At 43.5% G+C, this 19,947-nt stretch overlaps 1 protein-coding gene across 4 annotated transcripts in view; it reads left to right on the top strand.

The window, feature by feature from the left end:
* Window positions 1-19,947, top strand: part of LIMCH1 (LIM and calponin homology domains 1) — a 228,193-nt gene that overhangs the window by 206,364 nt on the left and 1,882 nt on the right. For all 4 annotated transcript variants that reach the window (XM_070757047.1, XM_070757045.1, XM_070757049.1 and 1 more), the window contains 12 exons: window positions 1,813-2,000; window positions 4,089-4,209; window positions 5,884-5,912; window positions 7,445-7,528; window positions 8,635-8,727; window positions 10,121-10,225; window positions 11,587-11,714; window positions 14,088-14,197; window positions 15,790-15,892; window positions 17,030-17,107; window positions 18,399-18,507; window positions 19,076-19,178. In XM_070757047.1, coding sequence (XP_070613148.1) covers window positions 1,813-2,000; window positions 4,089-4,209; window positions 5,884-5,912; window positions 7,445-7,528; window positions 8,635-8,727; window positions 10,121-10,225; window positions 11,587-11,714; window positions 14,088-14,197; window positions 15,790-15,892; window positions 17,030-17,107; window positions 18,399-18,507; window positions 19,076-19,178 — 1,251 coding nt within the window. The remainder of the gene's footprint in view (window positions 1-1,812; window positions 2,001-4,088; window positions 4,210-5,883; window positions 5,913-7,444; window positions 7,529-8,634; window positions 8,728-10,120; window positions 10,226-11,586; window positions 11,715-14,087; window positions 14,198-15,789; window positions 15,893-17,029; window positions 17,108-18,398; window positions 18,508-19,075; window positions 19,179-19,947) is intronic.

Below are 19,947 nucleotides of genomic sequence, written 5' to 3'. Positions count from 1 at the left end.
TTTCCTTCCTTCTTTCTTTCCTTCCCTCCTTCCTTCACTCCCTCCTTCTTTCCATCCTTCCTTCCTTCCCTCCTTCCTCCTTTCACTTCCTTCCTTCCTTTACTTCCTTTCTTTCCTCCCTCCCTTCCCTACTTTCTTCCTTTCCTCCCTCCTTCTTTCCTTCCTTCCTTCCTTCCTTAACTCCCTCCTTCTTTCCTTCCATCCCTCCCTCCTTCTTTCCATCCTTTCTTCCTTCCTCCTTTCACTTCCTTCCTCCCTTTACTTCCTTTCTTCCCTCCCTCCCACCCTCCTCAGGAAAGACTTCATTAACTCAATCTGTATAGTCTGGAGGACAGAAGGGAAAGGGGGGACATGATCAAAACATGTAAATATGTTAAAGGGTTAAATAAGGCTCAGGAGGGAAGTGTTTTTATAGTTTATAGTTTATTAGATTTGTATGCCGCTCCGAAGACTAAGAAGACTAGGAAAGTGAACACAAGAACAAGGGGGCACAATCTGAGGTTAGTTGGGGGAAAGATCAGAAGCAACATGAGAAAATATTATTTTACTGAAAGAGTAGTAGATGCTTGGAACAGACTTCCAGCAGACGTGGTTGGTAAATCCACAGGAGCTGAATTTAAACATGCCTGGGATAAGCATAGATCCATCCTAAGATAAAATACAGGAAATATTATAAGGGCAGACGATGGACCATGAGGTCTTTTTTTGCCATCAATCTTCTATCTTTCTATGTTTAAATCTATAAATTCATGTAAAATAATAATAATTAATAATAATAATAATAATAATAATAATTTATTAGATTTGTATGCCTCCCCTCTCCGTAGACTCGGGGCGGCTCACAGCAATAACAACAATGTGCAATGTAACAAATCTAATATTTAAAAGAAAGTACCTAAAAACCCATCATTTAAAACCATGCAAGACAAGCATACCATACATAAAACTATATAAGCCTGGGGGAGATGTCTTAATTCCCCCATGCCTGGCGATATAGGCGGGTCTTAAGCAATTTACAGAAGATAAGGAGGGTGGGGGCAGTTCTTATCTCTGGGGGGAGTTGATTCCAGAAGGCCGGGGCCACCACAGAGAAGGCTCTTCCTCTGGGGCGCGCCAGACGACACTGTTTACTTGACGGGACCCAGAGAAGGCCAGCTCTGTGGGTCCTTATCGGCCGCTGGGATTCATGTGGCAGAAGACGGTCCTGGAGATATTCTGGCCCGATACCATGTAGGGCTTTATATGAAGTTAACAAAGGAAATCTTAAAGCATAGAATAGGAGTCGATATGTGTGCCGTAATAGAATTAATAGATATTTATGTATATTTGTTGTGTAGATGGTTTTGATATGTTTTTATAATTTTTGTATGTCTTTTTTTCTGGTTTTTTTCTTTTTTGTGGTGTTTTTCTTCTCTTATTTTGTACTTTGTTTTTAAAGTTTATATACCAATAAAAATATTTTTTTTTAAAAAAACAAACTATAACTGAAATAAATTATTTTTTTAATAGTTTTTATTAATTTTAAAAATATATAACCAAAAACATTTATACATCTACACATTTACAAAACATAAAAAAGAAAAAAATACAAACCAAAACATAATAATAATAATAATAATAATAATAATAATAATAATAATAATAATAAAAATTAAATAAATACAATGGACAATATTAACAATGACAACAATGACAATGAACAAGTAAAAAAATGAAATAATATTTTTTTTTATTTGGCCAAATGGGTGGTTTAATTTTTTTTCCTTTTTCTTTATTTTTCTTTTTTTCTCTTTGGTCTTTGGAATGGATCAGGTCCAGACCACACGGAATCTGGCACAATGTTTTCCTGTGCCAACCTTCTGGCCGCCGATGTGGAGATTTCCTCCTTCCAGAATCATTCGGATGTAACAGAGTCACATCCTGAGCTGAATTCAACTCAAGAGGTGAAAACCTTGGAAGGAGGAGAACCGAAGGGGACAGAAGCTTCAGGGAGCCAGAAGGTAACTTAAAATCTGTGTGTTGAGAAACAAGTGAAATAAGGAAATGTGCATTTTTCACAAACGAACACACATAGGGAGAGAGAGAACGGGAAGGAGGGGGGGAAGAAATGGAGAGAAGGAGGGAGGGAGAGGAAGAAGGAGAGGGAGGAAGAGATGGAGAAAGGAAGGGAGAGGAGGGGGTGAGGAAGGGGAAAGAGATGGAGGAAGGCAGTGTGAGAGGGAGGGGGAGAGAGGGAGGTTGGAAGAGAAAGAGGGAGAGAGGGAGGAGGGAGGGAAAGATGGAAGAAGGAAGGGAGGAGAGGGAGGAGGGAAAGAGGGAGGGAGGGGAAGAAACTTACAATAAACTCAGAGAGAGAGAGGATGGAAAGGAGGGAGAGAAAGGGATGGAGGAAGAGACAGGAGAGAGAGAGAGGGAGGAAAGGGAGGGAGAGAGACTTAGAGGCGGAGAGAGAGGGTGGGGGAGGGAGAAGGGGGAGAGAGGGAAAGAGAGAGAGTGGGAAAGGAGGAAGAGATGGAGGAAAGGGGAAGGGAGAGAGGAAGAGTGAGAGGGAGGAGGGAGGAGAGGGAGGTGGAGGGAGGGAGGGGAAGAAGAGAGGGAGGGGGAGAGAGGAGAGAGGAGAGAGGGAGAGGGGATGGGAGAGATGGAGGGAGAGAGAAGGGAATGGAGAGAGGTGGAGGGAGAGGCACAGAGGGAGGGGTAAGGGGAGAGGAAGAGAGGGGGGAGGGAGGGAGGTAAGAAGGGAGAGAGGGAGAGAGTAGAAGAAACACAGTAAAGAAAGTATATGTTTGATTATCCATGTAATAACTGCGGCGAGAATTGCATTTGCCCAAAATTGGAAAAGTGAAGAGATTCCTACAGAGGAGAACATGATTAGAAAAATATTGACTTGTCCAAAATAAATAGGTTAACACTGGCAACTAGAGAGAAAGAACAAAGCAAGTGTTATATTATATGGGAGATGTTTTACCAATGGTTAGAGAATAAAATATGAAAATTAGAAATAAAAGTAGAGGAGTGAAATATAGAAAAATGAATTAATAGTTAAATAGGAGAGGATTGTTATCATATACAGCTCAAAAAAAATAAAGGGAACACTTAAACAACACAATATAACTCCAAGTAAATCAAACTTCTGTGAAATCCAACTGTCCACTTAGGAAGCAACACTGATTGACAATCAATTTCACATTCAAATTGATTGTGCACATTCAACATTGTACAGGACAGTATTAAATGAGAATATTTCATTCATTCAGATGTAGGATGTGTTCTTTGAGTGTTCCCTTTATTTTTTTTTAGCAGTGTATTAGATATGTTAAGTACTGGTATTAAGTTAAGAATAGAGAGGATAGCGAATATGGCTGTAAACGTTTAACTATATTATTGCACAAAACATTTGTACCCAGACGACACATTCTTTACGATGGGTTGTTTGTATTAAAATAAAATAAAATAAAATTGAACAATAACAACAATAACAACGAGATATAGGGCAAAATAATGGATTTGCAAAATTCAGTTTAATACAATCTATTCTCAATTAAGCATGGCTTTGCTCTTTTATTTTCTGGTCCGAACAACTTCAAAAGAATTGTACTACAGTGTTCCCTCAATTTCTGCTGGGGATGCGTTCCGAGACCGCCCGTGAAAGTCGAATTTCCGCGAAGTAGAGATGCGGAAGTAAATACACCATTTTTGGCTATGGACCGTATCACAAGCCTTCCCTTAACACTTTGAACTCCTAAATTACCATTTCCCATTCCCTTAACAACCATTTACTCACCATTATTACTGGTACTCACCATTGAATAAGACACTTAGTGATCCTGATATTTATAAACATAATTATTTATTAACAATAATTATTTTTTTTATTTATTTGCAAAAATTATTAGTTTGGCGATGTCATATGATGTCATTGGGTGGAAAAAAACGTGGTATAGGGAAAAAAACGTGAAATATTTTTTAATTAATATTTTTTGAAAAACCGTGGTATAGGCTATCCGCGAAGTTTGAACCCGCGAAAATCGAGGGAACACTGTACTTTGAGGATATGCTAATGATGTTTTTTACTAATGGACTTCCAGGTCCAGATGGATAACTCGGAGGCTCTGAAACCAGGTGAGGACCTACCTGTTTCTGTTCCGAACCAGTTCCCAGAGCCAAGCCAAGGGCTTTTGCAGGACGCACCGCTACAAGATCAAAAAGGTAAATTTCCTAGCTAGGAATAAACCTATCTGCCAGTTTGAGTTTATGAAGAAAAGCAAGGTTTTATACCTGGGCAGGGGAAAAAAAAAACCAAAGGTACAAAGTACAGATAAAGCGAAACCTGGCTCAAAAAATTCAGTAACAGCGAGAGGGACCTTAGAGTCCTAGTGGACGATCGCCAGCCAAAAAGGCCAGCACAATCCTTGGTTGTGTAAACAAGAGGCATAGAATCAAAATCACGTGAAGTATTAGTACCTGTTCTGTCGGGCTCTCTGTTAGACCCCTCCCAAAAATTCACAGGTACAAATTTCAGACTCACACACGTTTGAAAATTCAAAACAGTGTTCTTTATAATGAAAATTCCCTTAACCTAAGCCCTCTTTTGGTATAGCAAAGAGCACTCGTCTCCAAACAAACTGGTAATTTGTACAAGTCCCTTATCAGTTCTGTGATACTTAGATTGCAGCTGTGAGGCAATTCACAGTCCTTCGTCTTTCACAAAGTGAAACACACTTTGCTCTGGTTTAGTTTCAAAGCGGGGAAAAATCAGCACACAAAAGGTCAAAGTCAGTAAAGCAGTCACGAAACACAACGATCAGATAATCCTCCACAATGGCCAAACCCACAGGCTGCTATTAATAGCAGCCTCACTAATTACCACAGCCCCACCCAACCACAGGTGGCCTCATTTTCTTTGATAATAATCTCTCAGTTGTTGCTGCCTATGCATCGCTCTCCGCATGCGTGGCTGTATCATTAACTCTTGTTCTGAATCCAAGGAGGAGCTAGATAATTGATCTCCTTCTGAGCTGTCTGCCACACTCTCCTCCTCTCTGTCACTCCTGTCTTCTTGGTCAGAGGAGCCTTCAGCAGATTCCACCGGGGGCAAAACAGGCCTGCAGCATGTGGATGTCTCCCCCACATCCACAGTCCTTGGGGCAGGAGCTGGGCCAGAGCTAACCACAACAAGTACCGCTTTATAAAGCCTTAGTAAGGCCACATCTGGAATAGCTGCATCCAGTTTTGGTCCCCACGTTACAAAAACGATGTTGAGACTTTGGAAAAAGTGCAGAGGAGAGCAACTAAGATGATTATCAAGGCCTGGAGGCTAAAACATAGGAAGAACGGTTGCAGGATTTGGTTTTATTTTATTATATTATTTTATTATTATTTTATTTTAATACATTTACCCGTGATGGCTAACCTATGGCAAGCAGAGCCATATCGAAGGAGACGCAAGACTTTGCCACGTTTCAGCTCCAGCGCGCCTGATTTTTCACAAACGAACACATACAGGGAGAGAGAGCGGGAAGGAGGGAGGGAGAAACAGGGAGAGAAGGAGGGAGAGAGAGGAAGAAGGAGAGGGAGGAAGAGAGATGGGGGAGAGAGGATGGGAGGGGGATGGAGAAGGGGAGAAAGGGAAAGGCCATTTTGTTCCCTGAAGCCTGGAGGCAAAAAAAATCCCCCAACGGGCAAACCGGAAGTTTGGGAAAACATATTTCTGGTTTGCTTGCTGTGCTGTTTTTTGCACTCCGGGCTTCTTGAACCCTCCGGAGAGCAAAAAACAGCACAATGGCAAACCAGGGGGGAGGGGGAGTAAAATTGGCATGCCTCTTGAATGTTTAACATGTTTAAATGTTTAATTTTGGCTGTTTTTCTTCTTTTTTTCTGCAGCCGCCGCTGAGAACAGGGACACAACAAATGTACGTTGATCTTATTGGAAATCTTGAACTTTTAAAAAGCTGCTCAGAGTCTTAGGAGGGGAATTTGAACATTTTGAATATTTCAAATATTTCTCCTTAGCAAAACCTACAGATTACTTACAGGACAGCCTTCTGCCGCACAAATCCCAGCCGACGATAAGGTTCCACAGAGTTGGCCCTCTCCAGGTCCCGTTTGGTGGGCCTTAGGGGAAGAGCCTTCTCCGTGGCAGCTCTGGCCCTCTGGAATCAGCTCTCTCCGGAGATTCATACTGCCCCCACCCTCCTTGCCTTCCGCAAGACACTTAAGACCCATCTATGTCGCCAGGCTTGGGACAACTAGATCATGCCCCCTCCCTCACTGACCATTAAATGTTATGTGTGGATGTGATTGAGTAGACTGACTGTTTTTTAGCATAATGGGATTTTAATATACTGTTCTTAACTATTAGATTTGTATACATACTTTTTGTATTCATGTTGTGAGCTGCTACGGGTCCTCGGAGAGGGGCGGCATAAAAGTCTAATAAATAATATATGGGTTTTTTTGCTTCTGCGCATGCGCAGAAGAAAAATCTCCTGAGGGAACTTGAGAGAGAGAAATATTTCAGTGATTTTTTTTTTGCTTCTGCACATGCGCGGAAGCAAAACCTCCTGAGGGAACCTGAGAGAGAGAAATATTTCAGTGATTTTTTTTTGCTTCTGCACATGCGCGGAAGCAAAATCTCCTGAGGGAACCCAAGAGAGAGAAATACATTCCGGTGATTTTTTTTGCTTCTGCACATGCGTGGAAGCAAAATCTCCTGAGGGAACCTGAGAGAGAGAAAGATTTTGATGATTTTTTTGCTTCTGCACATGCGTGGAAGCAAAATCTCCTGAGGGAACCCGAGAGAGAGAAATATTTCAGTGATTTTTTTTGCTTCTGCACATGCGCGGAAGCAAAATCTCCTGAGGGAACCCGAGAGAGAGAAAGATTTTGATGATTTTTTTTTCTTCTGCACATGCACAGAAGCAAAATCTCCTGAGGGAACCTGAGAGAGAGAAATATTCCAGTGATTTTCTTTTGCTTCTGCACATGCGTGGAAGCAAAATCTCCTGAGGGAACCTGAAAGAGAGAAATATTTCGGTTATATTTTTTTTCCTTCTGTGCATGCACGGAAGCAAAATCTGAGGAAAGAGAGAGAGAAATATTTCAGTGATTTTCTTTGCTTCTGCGCATGCGCGGAAGCAAAAATTTGCCAAAATTGCATACACATCTCCTTGCAAACTTTTGCTTCCTGCAGATGCGCAGAAGCAAAATCTCACTGGGATGTGCACGGGCACATCCCAGAGACACGAAACTGCATGCGCAGCTCACCTGTAGTAGTGGTAGCGGCAACCCCCACCTAAACACAACCCTGTTGTGCCCCTTTTTAGAATGAAATCGAGTTTGACGTCCCTGCTGTAGATTCCTCGGAAGGATTTCGGGGTAAAGCATGCAAAGGGGCCTGTATTATATCTGCTTCTAATTGTACATTTGATCAAACTTATTGAAGCGCTCGACTTGCTGGTCTTGGGATCCGGAAGAGGAACGTAGGCGCCAGGAACGTTGGCAGCAGGAACAAGAACGTCTGCTTCAGGTAGATCTGGATTTAGAGTTTTTGTTTTTCTCAATATGTGCTTATTTTCAGAAGGGTGAGATAGCAATTAATTTGGATCCCGCCTTTGTTATTTTTACAGAAACCATAGTTTTGAGAACATAAGACGCACCGGAGTATAAGATACAACCTGCCCTTTGTACACACCGCCCGGAAAAAAAAGGAGGGGGGCGAAAGGGGAAAAAAAAAAGATACAACCTTAGTTTTAGGGGAGGAAAACAAGGGGGGAAAAGGCCTCTGCCTCACACCAATTTGCCAAACAGCAAACAGCACAGAGGATATAGAGTGGTGCCTCTAATTACGAACTTAATTCGTCCTCTGACCAGGCATTAAGTAGAAAAGTTTGTAAGAAGAAGCAATTTTCCCCCTAGGAATCAATGTAAAAGCAAATAATGTATGCGATTGGAGAAACCACAGGAAGTGTGGAGGCCCTGATTCCTCCCAGGAGATTCCTAGAGAGGCCCCATGGAGGCTTCTCCCCACCTTTTCCAGCCCTGGTTCCTCCCAGGAGATTCCTAGAGAGGCCCCATGGAGGCTTCTCCCCACCTTTTCCAGCCCTGGTTCCACCCAGGAGATTCCTAGAGAGGCCCCACGGAGGCTTCTCCCTGCTTTTTCCGTCCCTGTTTCCTCCCAGGAGATTCCTAGAGAGGCTCCACGGAGGCTTCTCCTTGCCTTTTGGCTCGTGTTCGTAAGTAGAAAATGGTTCTTGAGAAAAGGCAAAAAAAAATCTTGAACAACCAGTTCTTATCTAGAAAAGTTCATAAGCAGAGGCGTTCTTACGTAGAGGTACCACTGTACACTGTTTGCTGTATATTTCTGTGCATAGAAATAGCAAGGAATTGGAGAAATGTACATTATGGCAGTATATCACTGCCAGACAGTTTTCTTAAATGTAGTCACACTAATTCCTCCTAATTATTGAAATAGATCTACTCCAAACATGACTAAGTCAGGACTTAACTCAGCTGCCTTATCTTAATACTAATTCTTAATATTAAAACAGGACATTTCGGATTGTCCTTTGATGTGGCTTTCTGGAAGGTTTACAGCTTTCTGGTTTACAGCTTGTGTCGCTACTCTTTCCGTAGGAGAGGTATCAGAAAGAGCAGGAGAAGTTGAAAAAAGAATGGGAAAAGGCACAGAAGGAAGTGGAAGAAGAGGAACGCAAGTATTACGAAGAGGTACGAAGTCCGAGTTGTGATTGCGGACGGATCAGGATGTGCCTCCCAACTCAAGATGCACCCTTGCTCTTCTCACTTTTTGCAATTTTATTCCCAAAAGTATTTTCGTTTTTTTCCTCCCTCTTTTAAAGTTTATTTTGTAGAAGGTCGCACTGACCCAGTAGCAGGTTCTTACCAGAACAGTAAAGGATGCCACACTGGTAGTAAAAGTTGAGCTGCGTGCCCAGCTTAGACATGCGCCTCCCAGCATGTTTTTGCTTCTGCGCATGTGCAGGAAGCAAAATCTCACCAGGGGACAGGTGCATGCATGAGATTTCAGAGAATTTTGCTTTTGCGCATGCAGAAAATCACCGAAATCTTGCGCACGCATGCATCCCCTGATGAGATGTTGCTTCCTGCGCAGGTTTTCAGCCTCCGGAGCCTGGGGAGGGCATTTTCGCCCTCCTGGTTGTTTAAGAAAAGCCTCCGGAGCCTGGGGAGGGCAAATACTCCCCCATGGTGCAGGAGGCTGACTAGACCACACCAGTGGTGGGTTACAACATAAGAACCTAAGAAGATGCTGAATCAGGCCAAACCCATCGAGTCCAGCATTCTGTGTCCCCCAGTAACCCACCAATTGTCCATGGGGATCTTGAGCAGAAAGAGAAGGCAAGACCCTCCCTTTCCCTTGACCCCCAACAAATGGGACCCAAGGGAATCCTGCCTGCCTCAACCAACATAGAGGCAGCACTTGGACATCCGTTTCAATAACCTCCGATACACTTGGCATCCATGAATCTGTCTAATCCTGCCTTGAAGCTATCAAGGCTGACAGCTGGCATGACCTCTTCTGGAAGTGAATTCCATAAACCAACAACCCTCTGGGTGAAGAAAAATTTCCCTTTATTTATCCTTGCTTTCTTACCTATGAGACAGTTCGCGGTTAATCCAAGTGAAAAAAGAAAGCGAAGTCCCAGTTGCCATGACTCAACTTCAGTAACGGGTTGCAGCCAGTACAGTCCAATACGACACCGTGGTAGTGAAAATGGAACTGCATGCTTAGCTCCGGCTGACCGGTGGGCGGGTGCGCACATCGGCGCGAGATTCAGCTTCTGCGCATGCGCCGGAACCCAAACCTTGTGTGAGGACGCATGCATGAGCGATTTTCGCTGGTTGTTATGCTCCTGCGCATGCGTGGAAACAAAATCAGCGAAAATCGCCAAAATCTCACTTGCATGCGTGTCCTCACATAGGTTTTGGCTTCCGGCACATGTGCCGAGGCCAAATCTCGCACTGTTGTGCGTGCAAGTAGGAGTGATCTGGTAGCACCGGCGAAGAGGGATCCCCACCTGCACATCTTCTACCTGGGTGACTGAGAATCTTCATGGATTTATAACTGTCTTCCCCTCTGTAGGAACGCAAGATCCTTGAAGATACCCTGGTTCCCTTCATGCTGGCTTCAAGCTCTGCAGAACCCCTGTCTTCGTCGTCTTCTCTGACGGATGCCAACAAGACTATGGTGGGTCCGCGAGTGGAATTTAAGGCTGAAACGGGGGATGGCACATTGGGGGGGGAGGGGAGGGAATGGGTGTGAGCGTGGGTGCTCAACCCGGATAAGACGGAGTGGCTGTGGGTTCTGCCTCCCAAGGACAATTCCATCTGTCCATCCATCACCCTGGGGGGGGGGGGAATTATTGACCCCCTCAGAGAGGATCCGCAACTTGGGCGTCCTCCTCGATCCACAGCTCACATTAGAGAACCATCTTTCAGCTGTGGCGAGGGGGGCGTTTGCCCAGGTTCGCCTGGTGCACCAGTTGCGGCCTTATTTGGACCGGGAGTCACTGCTCACAGCCACTCATGCCCTCATCACCTCGAGGTTCGACTACTGTAATGCTCTCTACATGGGGCTACCTTTGAAAAGTGTTCGGAAACTTCAGATCATGCAGAATGCAGCTGCGAGAGCAGTCATGGGATTCCCTAGGTATGCCCATGTTACTCCAACACTCCGCAGTCTGCATTGGTTGCTGATCAATTTCCGGTCACAATTCAAAGTGTTGGTTATGACCTATAAAGCCCTTCATGGCATCGGACCAGAATATCTCCGAGACCGCCTTCTGCCGCACGAATCCCAGCGACCGATTAGGTCCAACAGAGTGGGCCTTCTCCGGGTCCCGTCAACTAAACAATGTCGGTTGGCGGGCCCCAGGGGAAGAGCCTTCTCTGTGGCGGCCCCGACTCTCTGGAACCAGCTCCTCCCAGAGATTAGAACTGCCCCTACCCTCCATGCCTTTCGTAAACTCCTTAAAACCCACCTTTGTCGTCAGGCATGGGGGAACTGAGACATCTCCCCCGGACCTATTCAATTCATGTATGGTATGCTTGTATGTATGTTTGCTTAAATAATGGGTTTTTTTAATATTTTAAATTGTAAATTATTAGATTTGTCATGAACTGTTTTATTGTGTTGTGAGCCGCCCCGAGTCTATGGAAAGGGGCAGCATACAAATCTAATAAATAAATAAATAAATAAATAAATAAAATAAATAAATAAATAAATAAACACAATCTTTTGGCAAGCGGACCAAAATAAGGTTTGCCATTGCTGCAATCATGGGTTACAAATCCCGTCGGTCCTGGTTTGCTGTTGCGCACGCACTCGCAATGCTTCTGTGCATGCACAGAAGCATTCTGATTGAGTGGACAGAGCCTCCTACTGACACCATTACCAGTTTGATGAAGCAGGAGCAACTACCGCTGGTTGGTTAATAAGACGGTAAATGAGATTGAATTCTTGGTAGCAGCACAGGTTAAGCCCATTGAGTGAAAGATGTCCGCTCTCTGGCTTAAATGTTTTATAACCACATATATTTGTTTGGGTAGAATTTGATTGACCTCAGTTACTCGGAAGACGATAGGAAGCCAAACGAAGAGGCGAAACTGAAGACGTTACCCTATGAACAAGATGGCGCCAAATATAAGGAATATCAACCGCGAGAGAAGAATGCGTGGTGCGTAAGAACAAAAGAAATTTCATAACGGATGTATCTTGAGAAAAATGTACAGTATGAGCAAAGAACAACCGTCAGAAGAGAGATGGACATTTGGTTTAGGGCAGGGACAGGCGTGGTTTCCAATTTACCACCGCTACCGGTGCTGATGCGGACACAGCTCCAGGTGACCGGTGGGTTGGAAGGAGATTTGGCTTCTGCGTATGTGCAGGAAGCAAATCTTGCGAGAAGAAGCATGGGCGCATGAGATTTTGGTGAAAAAATTTTTTTTACTTTTGCACATGCAAAAGTCTCTAAGGAATTGGGCGGCATAAAAGTTGAATTAAATAAAAGAAATTAAATTAAATAAATAAATATTTATTTATTTAAGTTTAGAAACTGTTATTTACTAAATTAGAAAAAAATAGGCTAATATTAATCACCAATCTTATTCGGATTTGGAGACATGAGATAGCAGTGAAGCGGCTTCAAATATTCGTTGGCTGCAGTTTTGGCAAAATACAGTGGTACCTCTACTTAAGAACCTCTCTACTTACAAACTTTTGTAGATAAGAACCGGGTGTTCAAGATTTTTTTGCCTCTTCTCAAGAACCATTTTCTACTTAAGAACCTGAGCCTCCGAAACTGTAACCAGAAAAGGCAGGGAGAAGCCTACGTGGGGCTTCTCTAGGAATATCCTGGGAGGCAAGAGGGCCGGAAAAGATGGGGAGAAATCTCCATGGGGCCTCTCTAGGAATCTCCTTGGAGGAAACAGGGCCGGAAACGGCAGGGAGAAGTCTCTGTGGGGCCTCTCGGAATCTTCTGGGAGGAAACAGGGCCGGAAAAGGCGGGGAGAAGCCTCCGTGGGGCCTCTCTAGGAATCTTCTGGGAGGAAACAGGGCCGGAAAAGGCGGGAAGAAGCCTCTGTGGGGCCTCTCTAGGAATCTCCTGGGAGGAAACAGGGCTTCCACCCTCCCTGTGGTTTCCCGGATTGCACACATTATTTGCTTTTACATTGATTCCTATGGGAAAAATTGCTTCTTCTCACAAACTTCTCTACTTAAGAACCTGGTCACAGAACAAGCTAAGTTCATAAGTAGAGGTACCACTGTACAGATAAAATATCATGATCCAGCTAGTCCTTGACTTATGGCCATAAGTAATCCCAAAAATTTTCATTGCTAACCAAGGCAGTTGCTAAGTGAGCTTGGGTCCATTTTATGACCTTCCTCACCACCGTTGTTAATCGTTGCAGTTGTTACATCAGGAACATGCTTGTTAAGTGAATCGGGCTTCTCCATTGACTTGGCTTGTCAGATGGTTGCAAAACAGGATCACGTGACCTCCCTGGGTCACTGTGATCATCATAAATGTGAGTCAGTGGCCAAGTATCTGAATTATGACCACATGACCATGAGGTCGTAAGTGTTAAAGAAGTTATTTTCCCCTGTGCCGTTGTAATTCCAAACAGTCACTAAACGAATTGATGTAAGTCGAGGATTAGCCGTATTATTTTCTGACCGGCTCAGCTGGTCACAGACTTTGAGGAAGATGAGCCAGGTCCATCTGGGTATCCAGGCCAATGTTTTTGTCAACTGAGTCTGAGAGTGAATGGGAGTTAGAACCTAGTGTACCACCACCGACTGTAGAACCCCCAGCTCTGGTAGTGGCTGAGTCGGAGGACAATGGGGACATTGAGGACCCTATAATAGAAGTGAGAGTCAGAAGAATGAGAACCAGACATGAATATCTCTATAGACGGGGGTCTAGGCATTGAATATCTCTATGTACATTCTGCCATCCCTGGCAGTATAAAAAGGGAGGCCCGTGGGAAAGAGGGGGAGGAGAATCAACATTCCTAAAATGGAGAGCAAAGACTTGCAGCAGAGAGCTTCTCCTAATCTGCCTGGATTCTGAAATCCCAGCTTTGAATGGAGCTGAGTGAGTAAATTGTCAGAGCCGAGAATTAACGATTGAGAATTTACGAGCCTATTTTGGCCAGCATTCTAGACTTTTTTGAGAGCTGTTGAATTGGCCAACAGCCTGGCATTCAGATGATCTCATCTCTGTTTTTAGAAACATAGAAGACTGACGGCAGAGAAAGACCTCATGATCCATCTAGTCTGCCCTTATACTATTTTTTGTATTTTATCTTAGGATGGATCTATGTTTATCCCAGGCATGTTTAAATTCTGTTACTGTGGATTTACCAACCACGTCTGCTGGAAGTTTGTTTCAATATACAATATAAAATAAATTGTATTTATTTTATAAATACAATTGTTTAAGGTTGCCTTTGCATTCGAATTTTAATTGTGGATTAATTATGGATAATTCACCAGAACAATTAAAGCAATTTTCCACTTTTCTTACAATATATTTTCTGCTTTTCAGCCCTGTGAATAAGGAAGAATATCTGGAAAGCCCGACTTGGAGACACAAAGAGCAAGTTCCAACACCGGGAGACTCATCTCCCAAGAACATGTCTTTGCCATTATGTCCAGGTAGGTGGTGGCTATGCTTTTGAAAAAAATATCAAAAGTTTTGGCTTTTTAAACTACTTACAGTATCTTCTTTTCTTCTCACTGGCGTTGTTTCTACTCTGGTGAGAAGAAATGCATGAATTGTTTGCACCGAGTTGAACTTACTTCTAAGAGCTGTAGAAATGCAGACGGAAATGTCAACAGGAAATTAAGGACAGTATGTGAAAGGTGCTAGTTTTGGAATGCTTTTCCTCTTTTGTATCCTGCCTTTTGGCCTGTTGTTTCCCCAAATTCTCGGCTCGGTCTTAGCTATAAGTCTGTTTCCATCCTTAAAAGACAAAATACAGTGTTCCCTCGATTTTCGCGTGGGATGCGTTCCGAGACCGCCCGCGAAAGTTGAATTTCCGTGAAGTAGAGATGCGGAAGTAAATACACTATTTTTGGCTATGAACAGTATCACAAGCCTTCCCATAACACTTTAAACCCCTGAATTGCAATTTCCCATTCCCTTAGCAATCATTTAGATTATTACTCACCATGTTTATTTATTAAAGTTTATTTTAAAAAATATTTATGAAAGGCAGATGAAAGTTTGGCGATGACATATGATGTCATTGGGCGGGAAAAACCATGGTATAGGGAAAAAACCTGCAAAATATTTTTTAATTAATATTTTTGAAATACCGTGGTATAGACTTTTCGCGAAGTTCGAACCCGCGAAAATCGAGGGAACACTGTAGTTCAATTCTGTACAATTTTGAAAAGGCCTCCTCCTGTTCCTTCTTCTTCCTCTTCCTCCTTCTTTCCTTTCCCCTTATCCTTCACCTTCTCTTTCCTTCTCTTCCTCTTTTTCTCTTTCTTTTTTCTTTCTCTCTCTCTCTTACTTTCTCCCATACTTCTCATTCCTTCTCTCCCATCCTCTTGTTTCTCCCCTTCCTTTCTTCCTCCCTCCCTTCCTTCCTTTCTTTCCTTCACCTCCATTCTGTCTTTCGCTCTCTTTTTACCTGTGTCTCCCATTCTTCTCATTCTTTCCCTCCCATCCTCTTCTTCCTCCCCTTCCTCCCCTTCCTTCCCTCCTTCCTTGCTTCCTTCTTTTCCTCCCTTTTTTCCTCCCTCCCTCTCTGCCTCCGTTTCTGTCTCTTTTTCTGTTTCTCCCATCCTTCTCCTTTCCCTCCCATCCTTTGGTTCCTCCCTCCCTCCCTCCCTCCCTCCCTTCTTTCCTTCCTTCCTTATTTTTTTCTCTCTCTTTCTTTTTCTTTCCCCATCCCCTCTCTTTGCCTCCAATTCTGTCTCTGTGTCTCCCATCCTTCTTCTTCTTTCCCTCCCATCCTTTGGTTCCTTCCTTCCTTCCTTCCTTCCTTCCTTCCTTTTTTCATTCTTTCTCTTTTTCTTTCTCCCTCCCTCTATGTTTCTGTCTCTCCCATCCTTCTCCTTCTTTCCTTCCCATCTTCCTGTTCCCCCTCTTCCTCTTTCTTCCCCTTCTCCCTTTTCCTCCTTTTTCTTTCCCTCCCCCATCCCCTCCTCCTCCTGTATAACTACCTAGAGTTCAGACTCGCTTTCCTCGGGAACGGCCCTGCGCATCTCATTCCCTAACTTCAAATCCTCCCTTTCAGATGTGCTGTGGAACCAGTCCCCACCAACAGAATGCAGCCCTTCTATTTCACAGCCAGCGTATAATTTAAGCCAGCCGGTCAGTTCTTCAAAAGAAGTTAAGCGGTAAGTGCATTTTGAAAGTTTTGGAAAGAATGTGCTTTGATGGCGCCAGCCGGCATGTCCCTCCTGGAACAACTTGCCCCAAGATTGGACTTTCCAGCTCTACCCAGAAACTCCTTGATGGCAAAAAAACAAGTTATAATAAAAATAAAAAACAAAATTATAATAAAAATAAGTTAGCTAACTTATGCTAACAGCATGATGTGAACTGAGCATCCATAGGTGGCTTTGTGTCATATCTGGGCTTGCCCAACCATATCACCTTTGACCTACACAAGGAATACTACACCCAAGAGAAAGTATTTTGTTTTGGATACCGCACGAATCCCAATGACTGGTTAGGTCCCACAGAGTTGGCCTTCTCCGGGTCCCGTCGACTAAACAATGTCGTTTGGTGGGACCCAGGGGAAGAGCCTTCTCTGTGGTGGCCCTGACCCTCTGGAACCAACTCCCCCCAGATATCAGAGTTGCCCCTACCCTCCTTGCCTTTCGTACGCTTCTTAAAACCCACCTCTGTCGTCAGGCATGAGGGAATTGAGATATTCCCTTCCCCCTAGGCTTATAAAATTTATGCATGGTATGTCTGTATGTGCGATTGGTTCTTTAAATTGGGGTTTTTTAAATTACTTTTAATATTAGATTTGTTTACATTGCCTTTTTACTGTTGTTAGCCGCCCCGAGTCTGCGGAGAGGGCGGCATACAAATCTCATAGATAGATAGATAGATAGATAGATAGATAGATAGATAGATAGATAGATAGATAGATAGATAGATAGATAGATAGATAGATAGATAGATAAATACCAATCCCCAGCTATAATATTGTTTTTATCGTTGTTGTGAGCCACCCCGAGTCTTCGGAGAGGGGCGGCATACAAATCTAATCAATTATTATTATTATTATTATTATTATTATTATTATTATTATTATCTAATTCCCCCTCCCTACACTCAACTCCATTGTGGCAACACTGATGCTCCAAGATGGCTTCGGCCAGGCCCAGCTTCAACATTGACAGTGTTTTTATTGTTTCTAAACCTCTTATAGTCGCTGCAAGGATGTAGGCGGCTCTGTACATTTTCTAAATAAATTGATAAAGATTTACTACTCGGAATTCATTTCTTGTTTTATACTCCAGGGCAGCTTCCCAAGGCAGCTCCAGAACTGGGCCATCGTCACCACTTTCTCCCACTGTCCAAAGCCAACCGCCTAACAGGTATCAAGGCCTACTAAAAACATTTTGCCAGCCAATTACGTACCTAAAATGTATTAGCCCAAAGTTTAATTAATGCGGCCGTGGATCTAGGCCAGTGATGTCAAAACATTTTGGGTTTGTGTGCCCAAAAGGCATGTGTGTGTGTGTGTGTGTGCTAGCATGCTGTTCCCTCCCCTTTATGCACATACTGCCCCCTGCACATGCAGACAATTCTCCCCGTCCACACGCATGCGTACAGGCCTCACTGAAGCCTGGGGCAGTGAAAAAACGGCCAAATGGGCAAACCGGAAGTTCAGATAAACAGACTTCCGGTTTGCCTGTTGTGCTGTGTTTCACACTCTGGAGCCTTCAGGGAAGCTTCCTAAAGTCTTGGGATGCAAAAAACAGCACAATGGGAAAACCGGAAGTCCTTTTTTCCGGACTTCTGGTTTGACCGTTTTTGGCACTCGGGGGTATCAGGGAAGCTTCCTGAACAGCAAAGGAACGTTGTCTTTGGTGCTACCGGAGCGGGGGTGGGCACATCCAGGGCTGCGTGCGGGCCCGTGGGCGCGAGATTTGGCTTCTGCGCATGTGCAGAGGGGCGGCATACATATCTAATTGATTGATTGATTGATTAATTGATTGATTGATTAATTGATTGATTGATTAATTGATTGATCGATTAATTGATTGATCGATTAATTGATTGATCGATTAATTGGTCGATTAATTGGTCGATTAATTGGTCGATTAATTGGTCGGTTAATTGGTCGGTTAATTGGTTGATTAATTGATCGATTAATTGGTTGATTAATTGGTTGATTAATTGGTTGATTAATTGATTGATTGATTGATTGATAGATAGATAGATAGATTAATTAATTAATTAATTATTCTGAGGGGACACACGCACCAGAGAGATTTCAACAATATTTTGCTTCTGCGCATGTGCAGAAGTAAAAAAATCACCAAAATCTCCTGCGTGCGTCCTCTCGCGAGATTTTGCTTTCCGCGCACCCCAGCGACGCACAGCAGCACGCGCATCATTCTGGTAGTGGCAGTAAGTAGCAACCCCCGCCTGCCCCTGAGGTCAAACCCAACCCTGATGCGGCCTTCAATGAAATTGAGTTTGACACGCCTGACTTACAGCCACCGTGGCAAAGAAAGTTCTCAAATGAGAGTAAAACCCACCCAACCGACGTTTCACTTCGCAACAGCAATTGATACGCTCGATTCTGGTCATTCACGTTGAGGGTTCCTGGATTGTCGCAAGTCACCCGGAAAGACTTCAACTCCGTTTTTGTCTTTTCAGGTCCATCAGTGGGAAGAAACTCTGCTCCAGCTGTGGACTCCCCCTCGGAAAAGGAGCCGCCATGATTATTGAAAGCCTTGGTCTTCATTTCCATATTCAGTGCTTCAGGGTAGGTTTATCTCGACCGTATTTGCTGTTCCCGACCAGAGCCTAGCAACCAATATTTAATTTAATTTAATATTTAATTGATTAAACTTTAAAGCTACCCAACTCCTTGCGGAGTTGGATAAACACAGTCAAATCAGTCAATTACTCTCAATACATTAACAATACTATTAGCTTTAGTTGTATAGCTTACAAATACATAAACGATCATTGAACACAGAGTTCTTACTACAGCGGTCACAATGTATCATCAATACCAAACTCAGAAATAACAGAGAGAAAGATCACACTTCTGGCTCCCTCTTATGGCAATAAGCAATAATGCAACATTGGCTCTTCAAGCTATAGTACTTCAATCCATGCAAGCCTTCATTGTTAACTTGTTTTTGTATTGCCAAACCCAACCAGTTATGTACAACAACCTGACTCCCACGCCTCCTCCTTTTCCTCCTGTGATTCGGCTGCTGGAGGGTTTGGTAGCCGACAGGCCACAACAAGACCTAAAAATTAATTAGAATTGCCGTGAACGTCAGCTAAATAAAAAACATGCATCCTTCTTTGTCCATGCACAGTGTGGAATTTGTAAGGGACAAATTGGACACACCGAAACTGGAATGGACGTCCGGATCAAAGGTGGACTTCTCACCTGCAGTGATTGTTACATCAAATCCAGAAGTAAGTCTCCAAAGCTGATCATAAAATGCTTTTATTTGCAATAGTGGCAAATACCTGTAACCGAGTAGTGATGGGGAAACACAGCAAGTCAAAAAAAATTGGGGATAGCTGAGCATTTACAAATTTGTCCTCTTTGATTTGAGCCTGTTCTTCCTCTGTTGGGCTGGTCATCTTGCCCATTAGGTAAATTGTGGTGTATTTCAGTTTGCAGCATTGTTGTTTATGATATAAATAAATACTTTCTCTCTCCCTCCTTGCTCTCTTTATCCCTCTCTCCCATTTTTATCTCTCCTTTTTCTGTCTCTCCTTCTCTCTCCTCATCCTTCTCCCACCTTCTCTTTTCTCTCTCTCCTACTCTTTCTCTCCCCCCTTCTCTTTCTTCTGTCTCTCTCTTTCTCCCCCTTCTATCTCCTTTCTCTCTCTCTTCTCTTGCTGTCGGTCTCTACTCTCTCTCTCCCCTTCCCTCCCACTGTCTTTTCTCTCTCTTTCCTTTCTCTCTCTCCTACTCTCTCTCTCCCTCCTTCTCTCTCTTCTGTCTTTTTTTCTCTTTCTCTCCCCTTCTCTCTCTCCCTCCTTTTTCTCTCTTTCTTTCTCTTTCTCTCCCCCTCCTTCTCCCCCTCCCTTCTCTCTCTATTTTCTCTCTCTTTCTCTCTCCCCCCCTTCTCTCTCTCTCTTGTCTCTCTTTGCTCTATTTCTTTCTCTCCCCTTCTCTCTCCTTTCTATATTTTACTCTTCTCTCTCTCCTTTCTCTCTCTCTTCTCTCTCTCCC

The sequence above is a fragment of the Erythrolamprus reginae genome, chromosome 7, assembly GCF_031021105.1.
Source record: "Erythrolamprus reginae isolate rEryReg1 chromosome 7, rEryReg1.hap1, whole genome shotgun sequence".
NCBI classification, from domain to species: domain Eukaryota; kingdom Metazoa; phylum Chordata; class Lepidosauria; order Squamata; family Dipsadidae; genus Erythrolamprus; species Erythrolamprus reginae.
Note: the sequence above shows the minus strand (reverse complement) of the source record. Positions and strands in the feature narration are given on the sequence as shown.